The 18,612-nt window shown below is 43.7% G+C and overlaps 1 protein-coding gene across 1 annotated transcript in view; it reads left to right on the forward strand.

Annotated features, from left to right (window-relative positions):
• ZNF407 (zinc finger protein 407) overlaps positions 1–18,612 on the forward strand; it is a 453,180-nt gene that overhangs the window by 292,652 nt on the left and 141,916 nt on the right. The window contains exon 8 of the mRNA XM_060611858.3: positions 17,732–17,910. Within this exon, the coding sequence (XP_060467841.3) occupies positions 17,732–17,910 (179 nt within the window). The remainder of the gene's footprint in view (positions 1–17,731; positions 17,911–18,612) is intronic.

The following is an 18,612-nucleotide window of genomic DNA, read 5'->3' on the forward strand; positions in this document are numbered from 1 at the left end:
TTTCACTGATGCAGTGCAAAGGGGGGGCCTGAGGAGGGACACAACAGGGGACAGAGAGGTCACGTAATAGATGCCTACAAAGGCCCCTGGTGGAAATAGTAAGTCCCTAACCCTAAACTGACACTGGGCACAGGATAGAACGGCATGCGGATCCCAGGGCTTGTCAGGAGGTGGGCTGCATGGATCAAATCACTGGATTCAAGGGCAGGCTGACAGATTCATGCCACCCTTTAGACGCCAGGGCTGCATGGTGGATGGCGGCACTGTTTCCGAGGTCCGCGCTGCCGGAGGAGGAAGGTCCCTTCAGCAGAGTGAGTGAGGTTCGGGATGTGTTAACTCTGAAATGCCCGTGTGCGGTCCTAGAGGAAAATGTCAGGAGAAACATAACCAGAATTCATAGACTTACAACTGGAAGGCATCGATATGAGCGACATTTCCCTTGAAAATGGGGGACGGGAAAAACGCAGAGGGGCAGATTGCAAGTGTAACAGGGACTGAGAAGCAGCTTCCCAGAAACGGAAGGGACCTCGGGGCAGCGGACGAGGCTCGTCAGACGCTTCACAGAGTAAGGGCAGTGTAGTCCCCCTGCCGCGTCACCAAGAGGTCCCCGATTCTCTCGCGGAGACCAGTGCCAGTAAAGGGCCGGGGACAGAGACCAGGGAAGTGCACAAAGTGAGGAGACGGTAAGAGTGCAGGTGGGCTGGTCTTGAAGGAAGGTCTGTCCCGACGCCCGCCCCGTGACAACGCTTGGGAGACGGTGAGAGCCGGAAGGGCAGACGGGCAGGTGCACTTTGCACCTGTGCATCTGTCTTCAGTTGTGTGCTAGAGATCGCCACTTGGGGTTTTTGTGGGTGCCTACGTGCCAGGGTGAGAGAGCCAAGTGAAGTAGCCGGGTGAGTGCTGTCTCCTACCCAGGGGCCGGGATGGGGCACGTGAGGCTCGGCGTCCTGGTTTTGTGCCGCGTGGGGGGCACTGGCGGTGTGTTTGAGTAGGCCTCCGTGGCTTGGCAGAAGCCCTCCCGAGTCACGGCGGCGCCTCGCGTTCTCGCCGTGGGAGCCCCTGTCCGCGGAGAGCTCCAGCTTCAGAAGCTCGGAATCTGCTCGGGCAGCTGTTGTCACGGTGTTTCTGCACCGCACACGCTCTTCCCTTTGTTGCGTTACAACTTTTGCATCGAGAACGTGGAGATGGTGTGAGGGCGTTATTCTGCCTCCCCCCCTCCCCTTCACCCCCCCCAAACATTGGGATTTTATTTGTTTTATAGGAAGAATTTCCACAAAGGCCGTCCTAGTTTCACCCGTGTATGCAATTCAGAAATCCGCTTGGCACCCGCTTAACGATTCAGTGTAGTCATTTAACAAACACTCATTTTTAAATGCAATCTTTCAAAATGTGACATCTTTCCTGTGACTTAAGCAGTTTTTGTGAGTGTCTCGGGGTTCTTCTCAGACCAATAAATCCAACAGGCTACTCTAGTGACGTCATCAGCCAGTGGAGGAGTTCAAGCACTCTTTGCGATGACACCGGACTCCCGCATGTTTTACAGTTCGCTCGATTTCTTTTACCTGTGTGTTGTTTGTGTGGCTTCGTCCAGCGGATTGTAGGTATGGCCTAGCCCTTTTATCAGCTGTGGACTTCATCATGCCTTCTGTGTCCGCTTGTGCTGAAACTTCTGTTTGTTTCAGATTGACCCCGTGCCTTCGTCAAATTGCCATACTCCTAGAAACCTGGGACTCTACCGGAATGGTCCCCCCAAGAGAAATGTAACAATAAGGGTCATGTGGATAGTGGGGTCGGTGTGTGTATAGTATGAAGAGAGAAAGCGAATAGATCCCTCCTTAGGGTGAGAGGGTACATAACGTAGGGTGCACCGTAAGTGCCGTGTCGGGGTCGCCGTACCCCTGCAGTGGAAGTGAGTCTTTGCTATTGTCTCGCAGGCTGGCGTGTGCTTTTTGTTTGTTTGTTTTTGCATTCAGGAGCATTGTGTGTGGATGTCCTTTGATCCTATTGGATCTCTTGCTGCTTTGTTTCTTTGCAGATGATGATTATCCCAAAATGGTTACGGCAGCATTCAGTTTCTTGGTGTTAGCTGGTTTTTTAACTTTACAGATGAAAAGTGCATTCATTTCCCTTTGCAAATTGAGATGGTTCTATACATCTTGTCACAAATTTGGGGCAGCATTTCTGTGAGTACAAGTGAAGGTAGTAGGAAGAGTCACCGTAGCATTCCCGAAGTAGGTTCGTTTCAGTATTGTCTGCGGTGCGTTCTTGACATGGTCGGGGCAGCATCCCTTTCCTGGACTCACTCGGCTTCCTTGGGGAAGAAGGGACCGGAGACCCCAAGCGGGAATGGCAGTAGTAAGTGTGTCACTGGGAGTGTACCCTCTCACACTCAAGGAGCCGTGTGCCTGGGCCTGAGAGGTATATGGATGATCTCAGCATAGATATATTTTTAATTACATGTTCCTTTCAGTTAATGATTTCTGTATGGCCACTGAAAAATGATGTTATGAATATAATGATTGTACAATCCAAATCTTACTTCTTGAGTTATACATACTTGTTTTTAACTAATATGCACACACACATATATCACCTTCCTCGCGTCCGTTTTTAACGGAACAGTCTCTTAAAACATTGTGTGCTCTGACATAGAAGAGATTCAAAACAAGGATCCAGTTTTATTTTTAAGGTTTTTTTTGTTTTGTTTTTTGGGGGGTTTTTTTAGTTTAAAAGTGGAATATATGTTTGCTTTAGCTGTAAAAGCACAATCAAGGCACCATGATAAGTGAGTCAGTGTTGTAAAAGTAAAACGAATTTTGCCTTCACTCACATGAGCTATAGAAGGAGGAAGCTTTATTGTCCCTGGGAAAGTGATAAGGCAGAGTAATTGTATATTATACTGTCCCAGAACATCTGCCTGAAGACTGGTGGAACAATTCATCTATCATGGGCGATACAGCATGTTTTGTCTTTCCGCTTTAACCCGTCCCCACTGCTGGCCTGCGTGGAGGTTTTGATAGGGCCTGCGCCTGGGCCGGCGCTCACATTAATCAGTCCCCTTGTTCAACACTCCAGCTGACATAATTACAACCTGCGCACAGCAGTTATTCAAGCCGAGTCCTTGTCACTCGTGGTGCGAAACTACACAGCTCTGATCCCGGAGGGGATTGCCTTATCACACAGAACAAGGGCTCGCAGGAGTCGAAGAGAATAGAAATGGGAAAATGTCTTCCGGGAGTACTATATATTCCTTTAAAATAAGACATTTGAGAGACTTACAAGGGACAAAGGGAAGCATTGTGTGCAGAGACTGAAATGAACCGGTTATTATTTTTAAATGCATTACGTGGAGCATTTTGTAAAAATGGACCTAGATTATTAAAGAAATCCGGTGGCCCCGCGTTGTCAGTGACTATTTTGTATTAACTGTTTCTTCAAAAGTAATCATATATGTAACTTCAGAATTAGGAAAAGCTTTCAGTGCTCCTTGGTAAGACTCAGTCTAACAAAATGAATGACGTATTCACTTGAAATCTACTATCAAACAAATACACACTTAACTCAGAGAGCTTTGTAGGGAACAGAGTTAGAGCCAGGGAAGGTTCTTTCAAAACACTTTCAAAGATGGGCAAGTTCATGGTTTCCTGTGACAGCGCAGTAAGGATCCTGGAGAGAGGGACCAGCAAAGACAGCAAACTTTCTGTCTTCTCTCTTGTCCCACCTCCTCTCCGTGATCCTGCCTTGGGTGGATTACTGGCCAGTTCCTCCAGTATGCCAGCTAGTGGGGGGGACGAAGTCTCCTTTTAGCCACTTGAGAATTCGTATTTAAATTTAGGGCAGCCCGCCCCCAGCCCCACTAGACTACCAGAGCTGTTGGGCATGTGGCAATTTAGGAGATGGGGTCTGTAAACCACCTGATCAGCTGTACTCTTAGGCTCACACGCAGGAACTTGTTGGTGTTTTAAATCGAGTCTTTTTATTCTTCTCTTTAACATTATTAGATTGTGCCAAGCAAAACCAAGCTCTGGCCTAGAGTATCAGAAGTAGTGTGGAGTATTTTTGGTTCAGTGAAATTTTACTTATATCATCTTAAATTTGAAAAAGCTTTCAACTATAAACTTTCCAGTAAATTGTATGTATGTTTGTGTGTATAGCGTGATTTGTAAAGTAGCCTTTTTTTTTTTTTTAACAGGTGACTTATTTCAAGTGCCAGTATTTCGGGCCCCTTTGTGACCGTGTCTCTGTACTCTGTTTTGCCACCTTGGCCTGTCTCATAGTACAAGTCCGGTGATTGCGTGGACCTAGAAAGATGGCCAGGCCCCACTTTCCTGTTCTTCCTTAGTACACATCCTTTCTCTCAGAAGGCTTCTCATCCACATGCCTTTCCTGGTTTTACAGCATTTCACTTGGCCAAGCTTAGCTGGTGAACAAAAGGAAAGAGTAAAACGCTCCTGTGAGGAAATAAATGCCAAGAGATGAAGAGAGGGGTGGGGGCTGTGTTTTTCGAAGGTCCAGTACAAGCAGAGCCGCAGGACCACGCTGCAGAGAACGTCCGCCAGCCAGGCAGAAGATTAGTGGAAGGAGGTGGAACCATTTGTAGGGCTAATTTGACGTTTTGATTTTCGCAAATCCCGATCTTCAAGCCGTATTGTTAGCTCAGCCAGGAAAATGTGTTTTTGTGGCCAAATAAGTTTGAGGAACACGCTCTACGGCGTTCCCCGTGTCCGCCCCTGTTAGACTCCTAATGAACAGCACATTGTAGTCTCACAGAGCACCTGCTGTAGAAGTTCCCTCCTTTCCTACCCGGCAACACAGCAGGTAATATTAAGGATTGAAACAGTTAATGAAACGTATTCTTTCTCTTTGATCTGAAGAAGAGTCAAGGAGAAATCAAGGTTCCTCAGGGCTTGCCCTTACTGGCGGGCCCTCCCCCCTCCATATGACATGGAGGACAGAACAAGTCTGGCCTCACGTTTAGGTCTGTCTCCTTCTCACTTAACAGGGCATGTGAGGGGACTATTCTTGAGGTGTTAAATGCTAACAAATAATTTGTGATTCTAACAGAGTTCAGTGTCGCTTCCTACCATTTTCTTCCTTGGGATTTGCATTGTTCTCCAGTAGAGTGGAAGGCGGGAAGGAGGTTGTTAGGTTTAAAGCCAACTCTTCCCCTTCCTGGTTGTAGATACCTTGAGCAGATTGAACGGAGAAGTGATGTAATTGGACATGACCGTGGGACCATGCACACTGAAGAGTGGGTGGAGGTTGTGCCTGCTCTTGGGAACACAAATAGCAGTGTTAGTGGGAGACGAAAGTCTTTGCGTGACGGGCCTGGTGGCACAGGTGGTGCTGTGTCCTTACAGAAGTGTGCATGCAATCAGGTGAAATCAGTAGAGCATTTTGAGTAGTGTGGAAAGCGAGGTGATTTTAGGCCATTATCAATTAAAGATGCCACTGAAGGAGGGGGGGAGGGTGCAGCAGTGGACAGGTGAGATTTTAAACGCTGTTCGGAGTTAAGTTTCATATCACGAAGCACAGCCTTGAGTTATGGCTATTGATATACGTGATTCCTCTGTCAAATTGTATTGTCTTTGAGGGCGGAAACAAAATGTTTCATCTTTATGTTTCTTTTTTTGTGTGAGGTAGGCACAAAATTAAATATATGTTGAATACATTCATTTTGAAAATAATAAGTCAATACAGGTAAAAAACAGATTTTTCTTGTAACTGTACACGTTCCATATGAACTAAAGCAGTAATTGGGCATCCGTGACTTCTGTTCTGAAAGTGCCTTCCAGGGAGCGGGTCTGGAAGGCTGGCCTTGTTCCCATGGCTTCTAGACCAGCCCCCCACTGTGCAGACATACGTACAGAGGCCCCCTGCGGGTCACACGTAGGCTGCTACTATGGCTGACGTTGGGCACCTTTCCCCACGAGCACGTGTTAGTGTCCTAGCTTTGATCGGAACGTGGTTGTGAATACTGGGCAGGGTTATAACCTGGAACCCGCACATGTCTATCTGCTCAGGAGTAGTGCGAGATGGTCAGTAATGCATCAGCTTTCATCCATTTCTGTGCTAACCTACAGATTCTTTTTAATTTTTGTTAATGTTTATTTTATTTTTGAGACAGAGAGAGCATGCGCACACAAGCAGGGGAGAGGTGCAGAGAGACAGGGAGACACAGAATCCAAAGCAGGCTCCAGGCTCTGAGCTGTCAGTACAGAGCCCGGCATGGGGCTCGAACTGATGAACAAGATCATGACCTGAGCCAAAGTTGGTGCTTAACTGACTGAGCCACCCAGGTGCCCCCAAATTCATTTTTCTTAGAACACATGGCTCTGTTGTAGCGTCAGATGATGCACATCGCCTGATATCACATAGCAAATGCTAACATAATTATAACTGAGAAATAGGGAAAACGTACATGAATTCTTGTGGCCATAGCAATTGATTTCGAAGAATTGGGATTTATGAACAGCGGAAAGTCATGAATATAGGTGATCTGGTACGAATTATCCATAGAAACCACCAGTTAGTTAATGGGAAAAATGAAAGAGTTTGTAGAATTTAAAGCGAGGTGATTCAGAAACTATCCAATTAAAATTTGTAGGAAAAATTCAGGGCATTGTATTTCGTGATTACTTGTGATATCTATAAACTCTTTTTATCTTATCAAAAACCAACAACAAAGAGGCTTTGGATAATTTTGTAAGTAATTAAACATGCCATTATTTTTAAATATGTATTTTACTTAAATACCCATAAAACTTACCATTTTACGTTATTTTTACTGTTTCAACCCTGTCACTTGAAAAGTCAGTGTCTTCCTACTGCACCCCGTTTCCCTGAGATAACTACCTGTAAGCGTTCATATTTTGGTCCTGCTGGAGATAACCTACGTACTTTGCTGATTCCTCTCTTTCTTTGTTTATGCACAGCATCTGGCTGTTTTACCATATCCAAAAGTTAGCTCAATTACCCTGTTTTCCACTCTACCCCTCCTACTTCCCTGTTCTTATGATAATATTCTGTTTGGTAATCCAAGTGATTACCCTTATAACTTGACTTACCCTACTTAAATCTTTACATGATTCATCAGTTTGAAATGTCCTATGTAAATAGGAGAAACTTTGCATTTAGAGATTTCCATGTCCATTCTCAGCTTATGTCCGCGATACTGCTTATTGTTTATAACATTTACATTTGATACAATACTGCACAATCCACTTGTTTTTAAGATACATGCTCTGATCATATATGCTTTACATGAATAAAACTTAGAAGATACTCTCGTGAATCATCCAAGTAATCCAAAAATACGCTAAGCAAACATACAAGTTTCCTGACTTGGAAACTTTTCCGTAAAGATAATTACCATGAATAGTTTGCTGGCCATCCTTCTTCTACCCATTTCATGCATTTATATATCTATATGACTATGTATATAGAATTTTAAAAAGCTGGAAGGAGCCATGTATGTGATTTTTCTGGGACTTGCCTTATTTTTGTTTTGACTTAATACTATGTCTTGGAAAATTTTCCATGGTGGAACATAAGGTCTGCCTCATTTTACTTGATGGCTTTTGTCCAACAAATAAGGATGAATGATGAACAGCATACGCACTGGGCCTTTTTCAACAACACTCGCCGGGAAAAAGTCACAGTGCAGTGTGTGGCCATGGTCCCTGCCCACATCCAGGCCTCCTGTACCCTGCGGCAACACTTGGAGTTCATGGTGTTGGACATTGGGCTGGGAGAGTCCTGGCCCTTTGACTGTGGAGCTTCTCCGCTGCACCACTGGGCGAGTACCATTCTTCACGGGTGCGTGTTCAGGGCTGTGCTCGGGCAGTCCAGGCCTCTTGCCTTGTTCTGACACCACGAAGCAATGGTTGGGGAAGACCCTCTCTTTCACTGCAGTCAGGCTGTATCTGCCCAGTGCTCTACCAGGGTGAAGTTGGCTACCATGAAGCTCTGTGGGGGTACCAGTTCCTACTCTGGGCAGCACGCTCACAAGTTAACTTACCTGTCAGCCGTGTTGAATCCCACGGTGTGGATCACCGTCAAGTAATGATCCGTTCCTCTGCTAACAGATATCCACTTTAAATTTTTCCTAGTGTTTAGGTGTTATAAATAATGGCTTAACAATTCTCTTTGGGGCTAATTTCTAGAAATTGAATTCCTAAATCCAAGAGTGTGTGTGTGTGTGTGTGTGTGTGTGTGTGTATCTTAATTTTTTAGGCAATCCTCAAGTGTCTTCCAAAAGCCTTTGCCGACACGGTCACCAGTGATATTCGTCTCCCTTACCAACAACTAATGTTGCCAGTCTTCTTAAATTTTTTCCTTCTGTTACGTTAGGCTTTAATTTCTATTTCCTTAGCTACTAGAATCATTGATTATGTTTTAATGCTTACATAACCTTTTATAGATCCCCCATTATGGATTTCTTTTTTTTTTTAAATATGAAATTTATTTTCAAATTGGTTTCCATACAACACCCAGTGCTCATCCCAACAGGTGTCCTCATCAGTGCCCATCACCCACCCTCCCCTCCCTCCCACCCCCCATCTACCCTCAGTTTATTCTCAGTTTTTAAGAGTCTCTTATGGTTTGGCTGTCTCCCTCTCTAACTTTTTTTTTTTCCCCTTCCCCTCCTCCATTGTCTTCTGTTAAGTTTCTCAGGATCCACATAAGAGTGAAAACATATGGTATCTGTCTTTCTCTATATGACTTATTCCACTTAGCGTAACTCTCTCCAGTTCCATCCACGTTGCTACAAAAGGCCATATTTCATTCTTTCTCATTGCCACGTAGTATTCCATGGTGTATATAAACCACAGTTTCTTTATCCATTCGTCAGTTGTTGGGCATTTAGGCTATTCCCATAATTTGGCTATTGTTGAAAGTGCTGCTATAAACATTGGGGTACGAGTGCCCCTATGCATCAGCCCTCCTGTATCCCTTAGGTCAATTCTAGCAGTGCTCTTGCTGGGTTATATGGTGGATCTATTTTTAATTTTCTGAGGAACCTCCACACTGCTTTCCAGAGCGGCTGCACCAGTTTGCACTCCCACTAGCAGTGCCAGAGGGTTCCCGTTTCTGCACAACCTCACCAGCATCTACAGTCTCCTGATTTGTTAATTTTAGCCATTCTGACTGGCGTGAGGTGGTATCTGAGTGTGGTTTTGATTTGTATTTCCCTGATGAGGAGCAACGTTGAGCATCTTTTCATGTGCCTGTTGGCCATCTGGATGTCTTTAGAGAAGTGTCTATTCATGTTTTCTGCCCATTTCTTCACTGGATTATTTGTTTCTCAGGTGTGGAGTTTGGTGAGTTCTTTATAGATTTTGGATACTAGTCCTTTGTCTGATATGTCATTTGCAAATATCTTTTCCTGTTCTGTTGGTTGCCTTTTAGTTTTGTTGCTCTTCATTCAGTTTTTGAGATATTTATCTTTATTTCTTATTAATCATAGTTACTCATTTTGTAGTATTAAGCATTTGTTTTTATATATGTTGCATATATTCTCTCCATTTCTTTGACTTTTTAACTTTATAATGTATTATGCCATGTAGCAGTTTTAACTTTTATGAAGAGTATTTTGCTGCATCTTTTTGTAGCATTTGGGTTTTAAAATTTAGGAATGCTCTTTCCAACCAAGATTGTAAAAATATTTTCTGGTATTTTCTTCTAGCACTTTTATAATTTAGTTTGCTTATGTTAATCTTAAAATCCAAATGGCATTTATTTTTACACAGTTAAGGCCATAGAAATGTAATTTGTTTTTCCCCATACAGAAGGCAGTTGACTCAACACCATTTATTATAAAAAACCCATCATTTCCTTATTGATCCAAAATGACATCTTTATCCCTTATATACATGGATCTTTGTGCCTCCTATTCTGGTGATGTATTTGGTTTAACACTCCAAATGACATTCATTTGCTGAACATCATCGATAAAATGTTTCATTTTAGGCAAAGGAATATGAAAATCTTTATTCTTATAACTTCTCACCAATTTTAAATTTAAGCAGCACAAATGTTCTGCAGTCTAAAATTATCACGCTCTTTCCTTACGGGCCCTTCCGTGAGAACATAAACAGTGGGGGACCGTGTACCTTGGGCCGTGTCACGGGCACTGTGAAGTGGTCCCTGAGCTTGTGCACAGTCCTCCAAGCTGCAGTGACTCAGTAGCTTCCTGTCCTCTCCCCCAGAGATCATCTTGTTTTGCTCAGACTGGTTTTTTGCCCAGTAAGTTTATAATTAAATACTACTGGTTAAAAAAATACATGATTAACTTCTTAAGTTTGATTTACATAAATACTTTCTTTGGATTTTTCCTTAGTCATTTTAAACTACTCTTATAAAGATATAGTAGAAACTCTTTCCACTGAAATTTTATTTTTTTATTTTTATTTATTTTTTTTAACGTTTATTTATTTATTTTTTTTTTTTTTTAATTTTTTTTTTTTCAACATTTATTTATTTTTGGGACAGAGAGAGACAGAGCATGAACGGGGGAGGGGCAGAGAGAGAGGGAGACACAGAATCGGAAGCAGGCTCCAGGGTCTGAGCCATCAGCCCAGAGCCCGACGCGGGGCTTGAACCCGCGGACCGCGAGATCGTGACCTGAGCCGAAGTCGGACGCTCAACCGACTGAGCCACCCAGGCGCCCCTCCACTGAAATTTTAAATAAGTACTATAGTGCACAGTATTGATGCACTTGTTCCAATACATAAAACTTAACTACAGAGTAATTATTTTCAAGGATAGGAGTTGAAAGACTATATTCCAAAGCAGGTGGAAGAAGAAATTTCACTTCTCAGTGTGTGTACATATATATATACTATATAACTATTTTGAGACTCTGCTTTTATTCAGATGAATTGAAATTACTTTTCATATACAGTAAGAAAATTGCTAATAATGACCCTGATAGTTGCAGCGTCTTGCGTTTAATAGAAAGGCTAGCAGCAGTAATAAAAAAAGAATTGAGTACCTACTGTGTTTTCTGAACACGTTTAATGTGATTTACTTTAATTCTCCTGACAGCCTTATGAGATACATATATTATTCCCATCAAACAAAAAGAGTTCTCCATGGTCAGGAAGTTTGGGAATCAAGGTGTTAAGCAAAACTGACATGTTTCTTCAAGTAGAACTTCCAGAATTTTTTATATCAGTTCACATATGTAACATGCCAGATTGTTACCAAAAGATTAGGACCATCATCAATTTCACACAAGAGAATTTGGGAGTCTTGAGGCGGTTGTGTAGCTTCCCTGGGGAAACAGAAAACCCAGATTTATTTAGGATCTCCGTGTGCAGGCACTCTCCACACACTTCCGCACACGGCATCCGGGCCACTCTCTCTGTTTCGGCTTCTTTATCAGAAAGATCATATTATCAGTACATATTAGTAAATACATAGGAAATACTCAACTGCGTCAAGGCTATTAATTTATTACTGGCCCAGGTCTCTCCGGTTCTATATTAACTCAAGGTGTTTGCTACACCTGCTGAAGACCACAGCCTCATGACTGCCTCCATGATAGCCTGGCTGGCAAGCTGTGATCTAGGAGGCAAAAGGATGAGCGAGCTGTACCGGATGTGAGCCTGCTGCAGCCTGGCTTAGTGAAAAGGTTGGCACGTGCACAGACTGGCCAGCTCACCATAATCGAAAGTCCAGAATTTGCTTGGAACAAATAAAGGTATTAGCAAGATGGCATTTCAGGTCAGTGGGGGAAAGATGTACTATTCATGAATGGTACTGGCAGGTCCAGCGAGCAGTCTGGATCTACCCTGTGCACCACACTCTAGATTGGTTTCGAAACGGATCTGGTACTTAATGTAAAGTCATGCAACTATACAGGTCCTAGAACAAATTTGGGACACTTCTTTTATAACTTCCAAATGAGGAAGTCAGAGAACACAGTTTAAAAACTTCTGCTTTTCCATAAGCAAAGTCAAAAGAAGAAAAGGGAAACTAAGGAAAAACTACTTGCAGCTTCTGTCCTAGGCAGTCAATCTCCTTAATGTATAAGAAAATGACCAATAACACTAAAAAAAAAAAAAGGCAGATCAAAATATGAAAACATTGCATGAAAGAGAATACGCATGGCATTTCAATATTTGAAGGTACTTAACCTCATTCATTATAAGAGAAATGTAAAGTAAAACCTAAAAAAAATGAAACTCCAGTGAGCTGCAGTTTTTTTCTCCTACCAAATTGGCAAAACTTGAACGTTTGGAAACACACTTCATTGGCAAGAATGTGCAGAAACAGGATCTCTCAAACGTTGCTGGTAGAAGTGTAAATTGCTACAACTTCTCTGGAGGGCAGTTTGGCAGAATTTGTCAAAATGATGAAACCATATGCCCACTGATGCTTGAAACACTTCCACTGGGCATCCTGAGATTCTCTTGGCATCCTGAGAAATCGAAAGTGTCTTACGAGATGATTCATTGCAACCTTGTTGATACGAGCAAGTGATTGGAAACAACCTAAATGCCCGTCCATAGAGCATCACTGAAACAGAGTATGCTGTGTTCATAATGTGGAATACTGCATGGCCATTAGAAGAGAAAAAGAAGGCAGAGAAGAAAGGGAGCGAGTCGTAGGGAGGGTGGAAGGTAGCATCGGGTGGGGGGTGGGGGGCTCTCTCATGCTGGTGTGGAAAGACCCCAAGCTATGTTGCTAGGTGAGGTAAGCAAGACGCGGACTTATGTTAGGGCAGCAAGTTTATATACCAGGAGGCTAGAGAGTATATCTGTGGCTTGAAAAAGTCATTTTTAATTCTCCCAAAAGATGGCTCAGAAATTATAAACTGTATCTCCCTGGGGGAGAAGGAGTTATCAAGGCAGAGTGGGGCCGTGGTAGGAGGCAGACTTTTATTGTATATACCCATTGTTAGACTTTTTGTTTGCAATGGATGTTTGTTCCACAGCCTCACTGGTGCTTTTCATTTTAATAACCAAAATAACATACATCAAAAGAGGAAAAAATTCTGTAGAATTTTTTTCAAGCTTCCTTTTCCTTAGGTTAAATGTAACATAAATTTAACTTAATGTGTTTTTTGGGGGGGTTAATAGGTAGTGAGTTAGTAAGTCGTACTAAGAAATAATTTTGCAGAGATCTAGAAGTGCTTTTGATGTTCTGCTTATTATTTTGAAAAGCATTGCCTTCGAACTGAATAAAATATTTCCTTTGTAAGGTAATTTAAGAAGCCTTAAAATGCGTTCCCATTTTGGTCGTTTTGCTGTTGCCCAGCTTGTATTTTACATAACACATCATACTTTAATGTCTTCACGGATGTATAGTAAGCTGCCTCAAGATTTTCATCATGTCATATTCCAAAATCTAAGTCTAAATTTCCTTATAACTTTCCCACTAACACGGTGCCTGCCGGTGGTGGTCCCAGCACTTCCTGCACGCGTCCTGAATCCCTGTACTGGTGGAACTGGGCTGAGTCCCTTTATCTGTCCTTTCTCTTGTACCAGCCTGTCTTGACTACTGTGACTTTTGAGCTGGCAAAGTGTGAGTCTTCCAACTTAGTTCTTTTTTGAGACTGTATTGACTCTTCTAGGCCCTGTGCATTTCTGTGTGAACTTTAGGATCGCATTTCGATTTCTGTAAAAAATCCAGCTGAGCTTTTGACAGGGAGTACATTAAATCTGTACAGCAGTTTGGGGAGTATTGCCATCTTAATAATATTAAGTCCTCCAATCTATGAACAAGGGACAAAAATAAGCTGTTTATCAGGGGTGTCAAAGTGAAGACATTATTCAGTCACTCACTTCTGATTATTGTATGCCCAGTGGCCTTAACTGCTGGAATGCCTGGCGATTTACATATGACACTATTAGAAATAATATCTTAGAACATCCTTCCTTCTCCCCTACGTCCCATCTTTGATTGGCCCCACTTCATTTTACCATTCTAATTACTACTCGTAAATTCTGTTTTGGGGAAGGATGATCATTTTCAGGCTGAGTAACATTCAGAATTAGCAGAAGGTGTCTGGTCTCTATTGTTCACCAAATTTTGCGACATTACTCCATGTTCGTAGTATGAACGCAGAGTATTACTCACGCAACAGTATGTTATGTCGTGCTCTCAAGTGCAGGGATCAAGGTTTGTCCTTACTTACTGCAGGTATTGTGCTTTAAATGGTATTGACATAGTATGTCATAGCTTTTACTTCTTAGGCTTTGATTGGAGTAGTTTGATTTTGCAGATGGGAAAGGCTCATTTTTGTCCCAATATTTTATTTTATTTGTTTAGTGTTTATTCTGAGAGAGAGGGAGAGATTGGATCCCAAGTAGACTCCACAGTGTCAGTGCAGAGCCCGATGTGGGGTTCGATCCCACCAACTGTGACATCATGACCTGAGCCAAAATCAAGAGTCAGACACTCAGCTGACTGAGCCACCCAGGCTCCCCTGTCCCAGTATTTTAAGAAGTTTAATATTGCATAACATTAAATGCAGAAGAACAGATTTTGATTGCGTATAAATACCGTCATCCATGAAATGCATAAAATTGTATCTCTTACAGACAGACATTTCCTATTTTATTTTCTTGTGATCATGTATTTAATGTGTCTTACCTGATTGTATAAAGCATAAAATTATAAAAATACATATATAGATGTATTATGCATAAAACATATGAATGGTATATATAGTATAAATAAAGATATGTGTATCTGTAAATATATGTGCACGAAATAGTCCTTAATACATTATAAGGTATCAAGCTCCACACGACTTCTTGTTTTGTCTATTTTTAAATAAAAAGGCTTTCACCTTTTAAAATTCTCCCCTCCCCTCCTATGCTTGTTCATCATTAGTCTCCTGATTGTTACCTTTCTCACGCTCTTTAGGTCCTAAGAGGTGTTAGTTTATTTTTGCCCAAGATACACCCTTCCTAAAAACAAAATACTCTGTTTTCCATGTCATCTAAGACCTTCACTGAAGATGACGGTTCATTGCTTTAAACTCTCTTGTACCTAAGTATGCATTGTGTGTTGAGGTTGGTGGGTTTTGGTCATTCTCATTTCCTCACTTGATCAGGATTGTCTCAGATGATTCTTAATGCCTAGCTTTTTCCATAAGGAAGTAATGTAGGTGGCACCAAAGAGTGGGAAGTTCAAATAACAGTACTGACTAAGTACAGTGGGAGCTTTTTGTTCTCACTCCCTGGTGTGAGTAAACATTGGTGAATTGAGGGGGTGTCTGCGGTGCCATGGAAAACAAAGGGGAGGTCTGTAGAATTAAGGGAGTAATTTGGAACAGTTCACTCAGCTCATCAGGGAATCCAAAAAATGGTCCTTTTCCTTTTAATGATAAAAGTGGACATGTGTTTCATCCACCTTCAGATGTTTTCCTGTGTTACTTGTGTCCCCAGGATGTAGAGCTCTTAGCCCAAGGACATTTGTAGGATTAAGAGACTTCTCTAGTAAAAAATCTCTAGGAGAATCTCTCACTGTCTCTGCCTCCAGGAGACCTGTGATACCCTCAAAGGAGCAGGTCAGTGAGAGCACAGGGAGCACATTCGGTATTTATTCATTCTTTACCGAATACCGTGATTATTAATTAGCTCTGGGGATTTATATAAACAGCAAGTTTGGTGATTCAGTAGTGGCAAGAAAGAGGTTAGCTGTATGTGCATATTTTCACAAACTTACATTTAGTCTGATTTTAAGAGAAACTTAACATAAAGCTTGGCAGAGCCCTTGCCGAAGGCAAAGCTGAAAATAACTGAAAAATATCTGTTGTTCCAGTTTTTCTTATTTTTAAAGGTGTTTGCTGTTATTGTAAATATTTCTTATATGTTTGTTTATTTTTAGAGAGAGAGGAAGAGACAGAGTGTGAGCAGGGGAGGGGCAGAGAGAGAGGGAGAGAGAGAATCCCAAGCAGGCTCCGGGCTACCAGCCCAGAGCCCGATGCAGGGCTTGGTCCCATGAACCATGAGATCATGACCTGAGCCAAAATCAGGAGTCAGAGACTTAACCACCTGAGCCTCCATGGTGCCCCATAAATGTTTTTTAATGTAAATATTAATATACAATTAAAGTATATTTGGAAAACAGAAGTGGGCATTGCTGTATAGCTGCATTAACATTTTGAGGTGTTTCGAGTCTAGCTATAGAGGGATCTCTCCGATTCAGTCTTTCTGAATACACGCAGCTGGGCATGCGCAATTGATGACTTACTCTGCCAGGGGATGGGAGGGGGGCGGCCCAGCTCTTCCAGAGGAATACGTTGGATCCAGTTACAAGACTGTCGTGACAATGCAGGGGGACTGTTCATTCACGAGGACAGTATTTGCATTTCCGCTTCATCTGCCCTCTCCAGGAAAGGATGTCCCCGTCCCGTTTGTGGAGTGCTCTTCCTAAGGCCATTGGCATGGACTGTGCCTCGCTTTCATGGTTCTCTTCCATCCCCCCTCCTCGTGAGTGAATAGATAGTGTATTTTCTGGGTCTCTGCATTTCTAACGTCATCGGCTGCCTTTACCTGTGAGTGCTAACACAGCTACTGGAAAGTTGGGAGGTCAGAACCCTCTTTGCATTCTTCACCCGTGTTTCCTAGGGTGCGTTCCCGAAAGCGAAAGTGGCGGTGCCGTGGCTCATCCACGATGCACCTGTAACTCGGAAGCGTCAGGGCGGTGCACAGCCTTCACCGTCGCGTGGGCATCGTGACACGTGTTTGCCAGCTACCATCTTCCCGCCCTGCCGGTCACAGAACCTTCGCTTCACACAGCGTCCGGCAGGATTTTGTCCTTCGGCAATACCCTCAAGAAAAGCTGATAATCCTATCGCTCGATTTTCTTCTGCCACTTAATTTCGCTCTGCGGGAAACCTGAGGCCAGCCTCATACTTTTTTCTTTCGAGTTAGGCGCGGCCCGCCCTGACCTGCTTGAACTTGTGTGGCGCTCATTTTGTTACTGTTCTGACAAAGCAAGCGGCCGTGCATGTGTTCAGAAAGGGTCTAGGTGTGCCGTCTCTGATGCAAAGACGTGGAGAGGGATGAAGGAGCGAGTGGAAGAGTTTGCTTCAGGGAGCAGAGGCCAGCTCCCCGGTACCCAGGCACTTCAGGCCTCACCTTGCTGGGTTTGTCGGCAGACAGCGTGAGAGGAATCTCTCCCTGTTTTCAGGGCTGTTTGGCGTATGGCATCCAAGGCCCTCGCTGTATCTTTCAGCAATGGTCCGTGATGCTCAGAAACCTACATCAACATGGAGAACTCACAGGCACTTACCACACCGATGCTTCTCTGTCTCCAGACTGTTTTAGAGCCTGACTTCGAAGCGGCTCACTTGGTAGAACGTGAAAGCCAAAGCTTCTTTGTTTCTTTAATGCTCTAAATTCAGTGGAGGCAAGAGTGCTTCCCTTTGTACCTTTCCTCCCTCCTCAAAGGTGTGCTCTCAGGGTGAAGGAAGCTCCTTCAGTGCCCTCAAGTGGCACCAGAATAATTTGAGATGAAAATCGTAGAACCTGAGAGTTTGTGCTTCCAGTTGTGCATAGAATTAAGGTAAAAGGCCAACTTAAAAATCAGCACCAAGGTCCCAAAAACTGCCAGCCTCATGGGATTAATGAATTGCACGAGTCCAAATTCGCGTCTGAGTCCAGCACTTGGACTAGTGCCTGGTAAGGCCTACATGCGTGCTCTGGCCGCTGTCCGTGTTTGTGGTGCTCGACCTTAACTCGGTTTACTTTCCTTTCTTATTTGCTAGGTCCAACTGTGCTGAAAATATCCGCAAACACATTCTACACACCGGCAAACACGAGGGGGTCAAGATGTACAACTGCCCCAAGTGTGACTACGGGACGAACGTGCCCGTGGAGTTCCGGAACCACTTGAAAGAGCAGCACCCGGACATCGAAAACCCGGACCTGGCTTACTTGCATGCTGGTAAGGGGCTCGGGGCCTTAAAGTAGTTGGCGTTTCTAGGAGGGTTTCATTCCGCTTATGAAAACAGAAGGCTGTCGGTCCCTTCCCGTCATTTACTTTAATGTGGTGGAGTGTGTGACCGCGTCTGCTTCGAGACTACGAACGGCGCGTTCCAGGCTCCTCCCACTCGACCAGGGAAACGGGTCTTTTGCGTTCTGTGTCAGCAGGAGCAGATGTGACAGAGTAACCACCACCCCGCCCCTGCCCCGGAGGGTAAAGTTACAACCACAAATAGCCGACAGGCAGTGAAACGTTTGCAACGGTAGTTGTTTGAACTTCATGTTCCGACCGATGGGTAACATTTTTAATTTTTTTCAAAGCATGTTTGTGAATTGAAATGTTACGCCCTGTCCCTGTGTACCGCTGTCTCGTGAGGAGTACCTGGAGAGGGATGTGACCGAGGACGGTGAGTTGAGCGACTTGGCACGGGGTACCATGGTGTCGCTCACTCCCCAGAAGTTAGGAGGGCCTTGTCCACGGTGTGAGGGCCGTGTTGGTGGCGGCAGAGGTGGCTGCTGAATGCTGTAGCCTCCTTGGATTGGAAGTCGGGTAGCCCCCTCTGCGGGGGTCAGGGGCATGGCAGCAGCTGCTGGGGTAAGCAGGACCGTTCCTGTGTGTAGCCCAGCGTTTTGACGAGCAAGAATGCCTCCCTTGAGTGCTGAA

The sequence above is a fragment of the Panthera onca genome, chromosome D3, assembly GCF_046562875.1.
Source record: "Panthera onca isolate mPanOnc1 chromosome D3, mPanOnc1 haplotype 2, whole genome shotgun sequence".
NCBI classification, from domain to species: Eukaryota; Metazoa; Chordata; class Mammalia; order Carnivora; family Felidae; genus Panthera; species Panthera onca.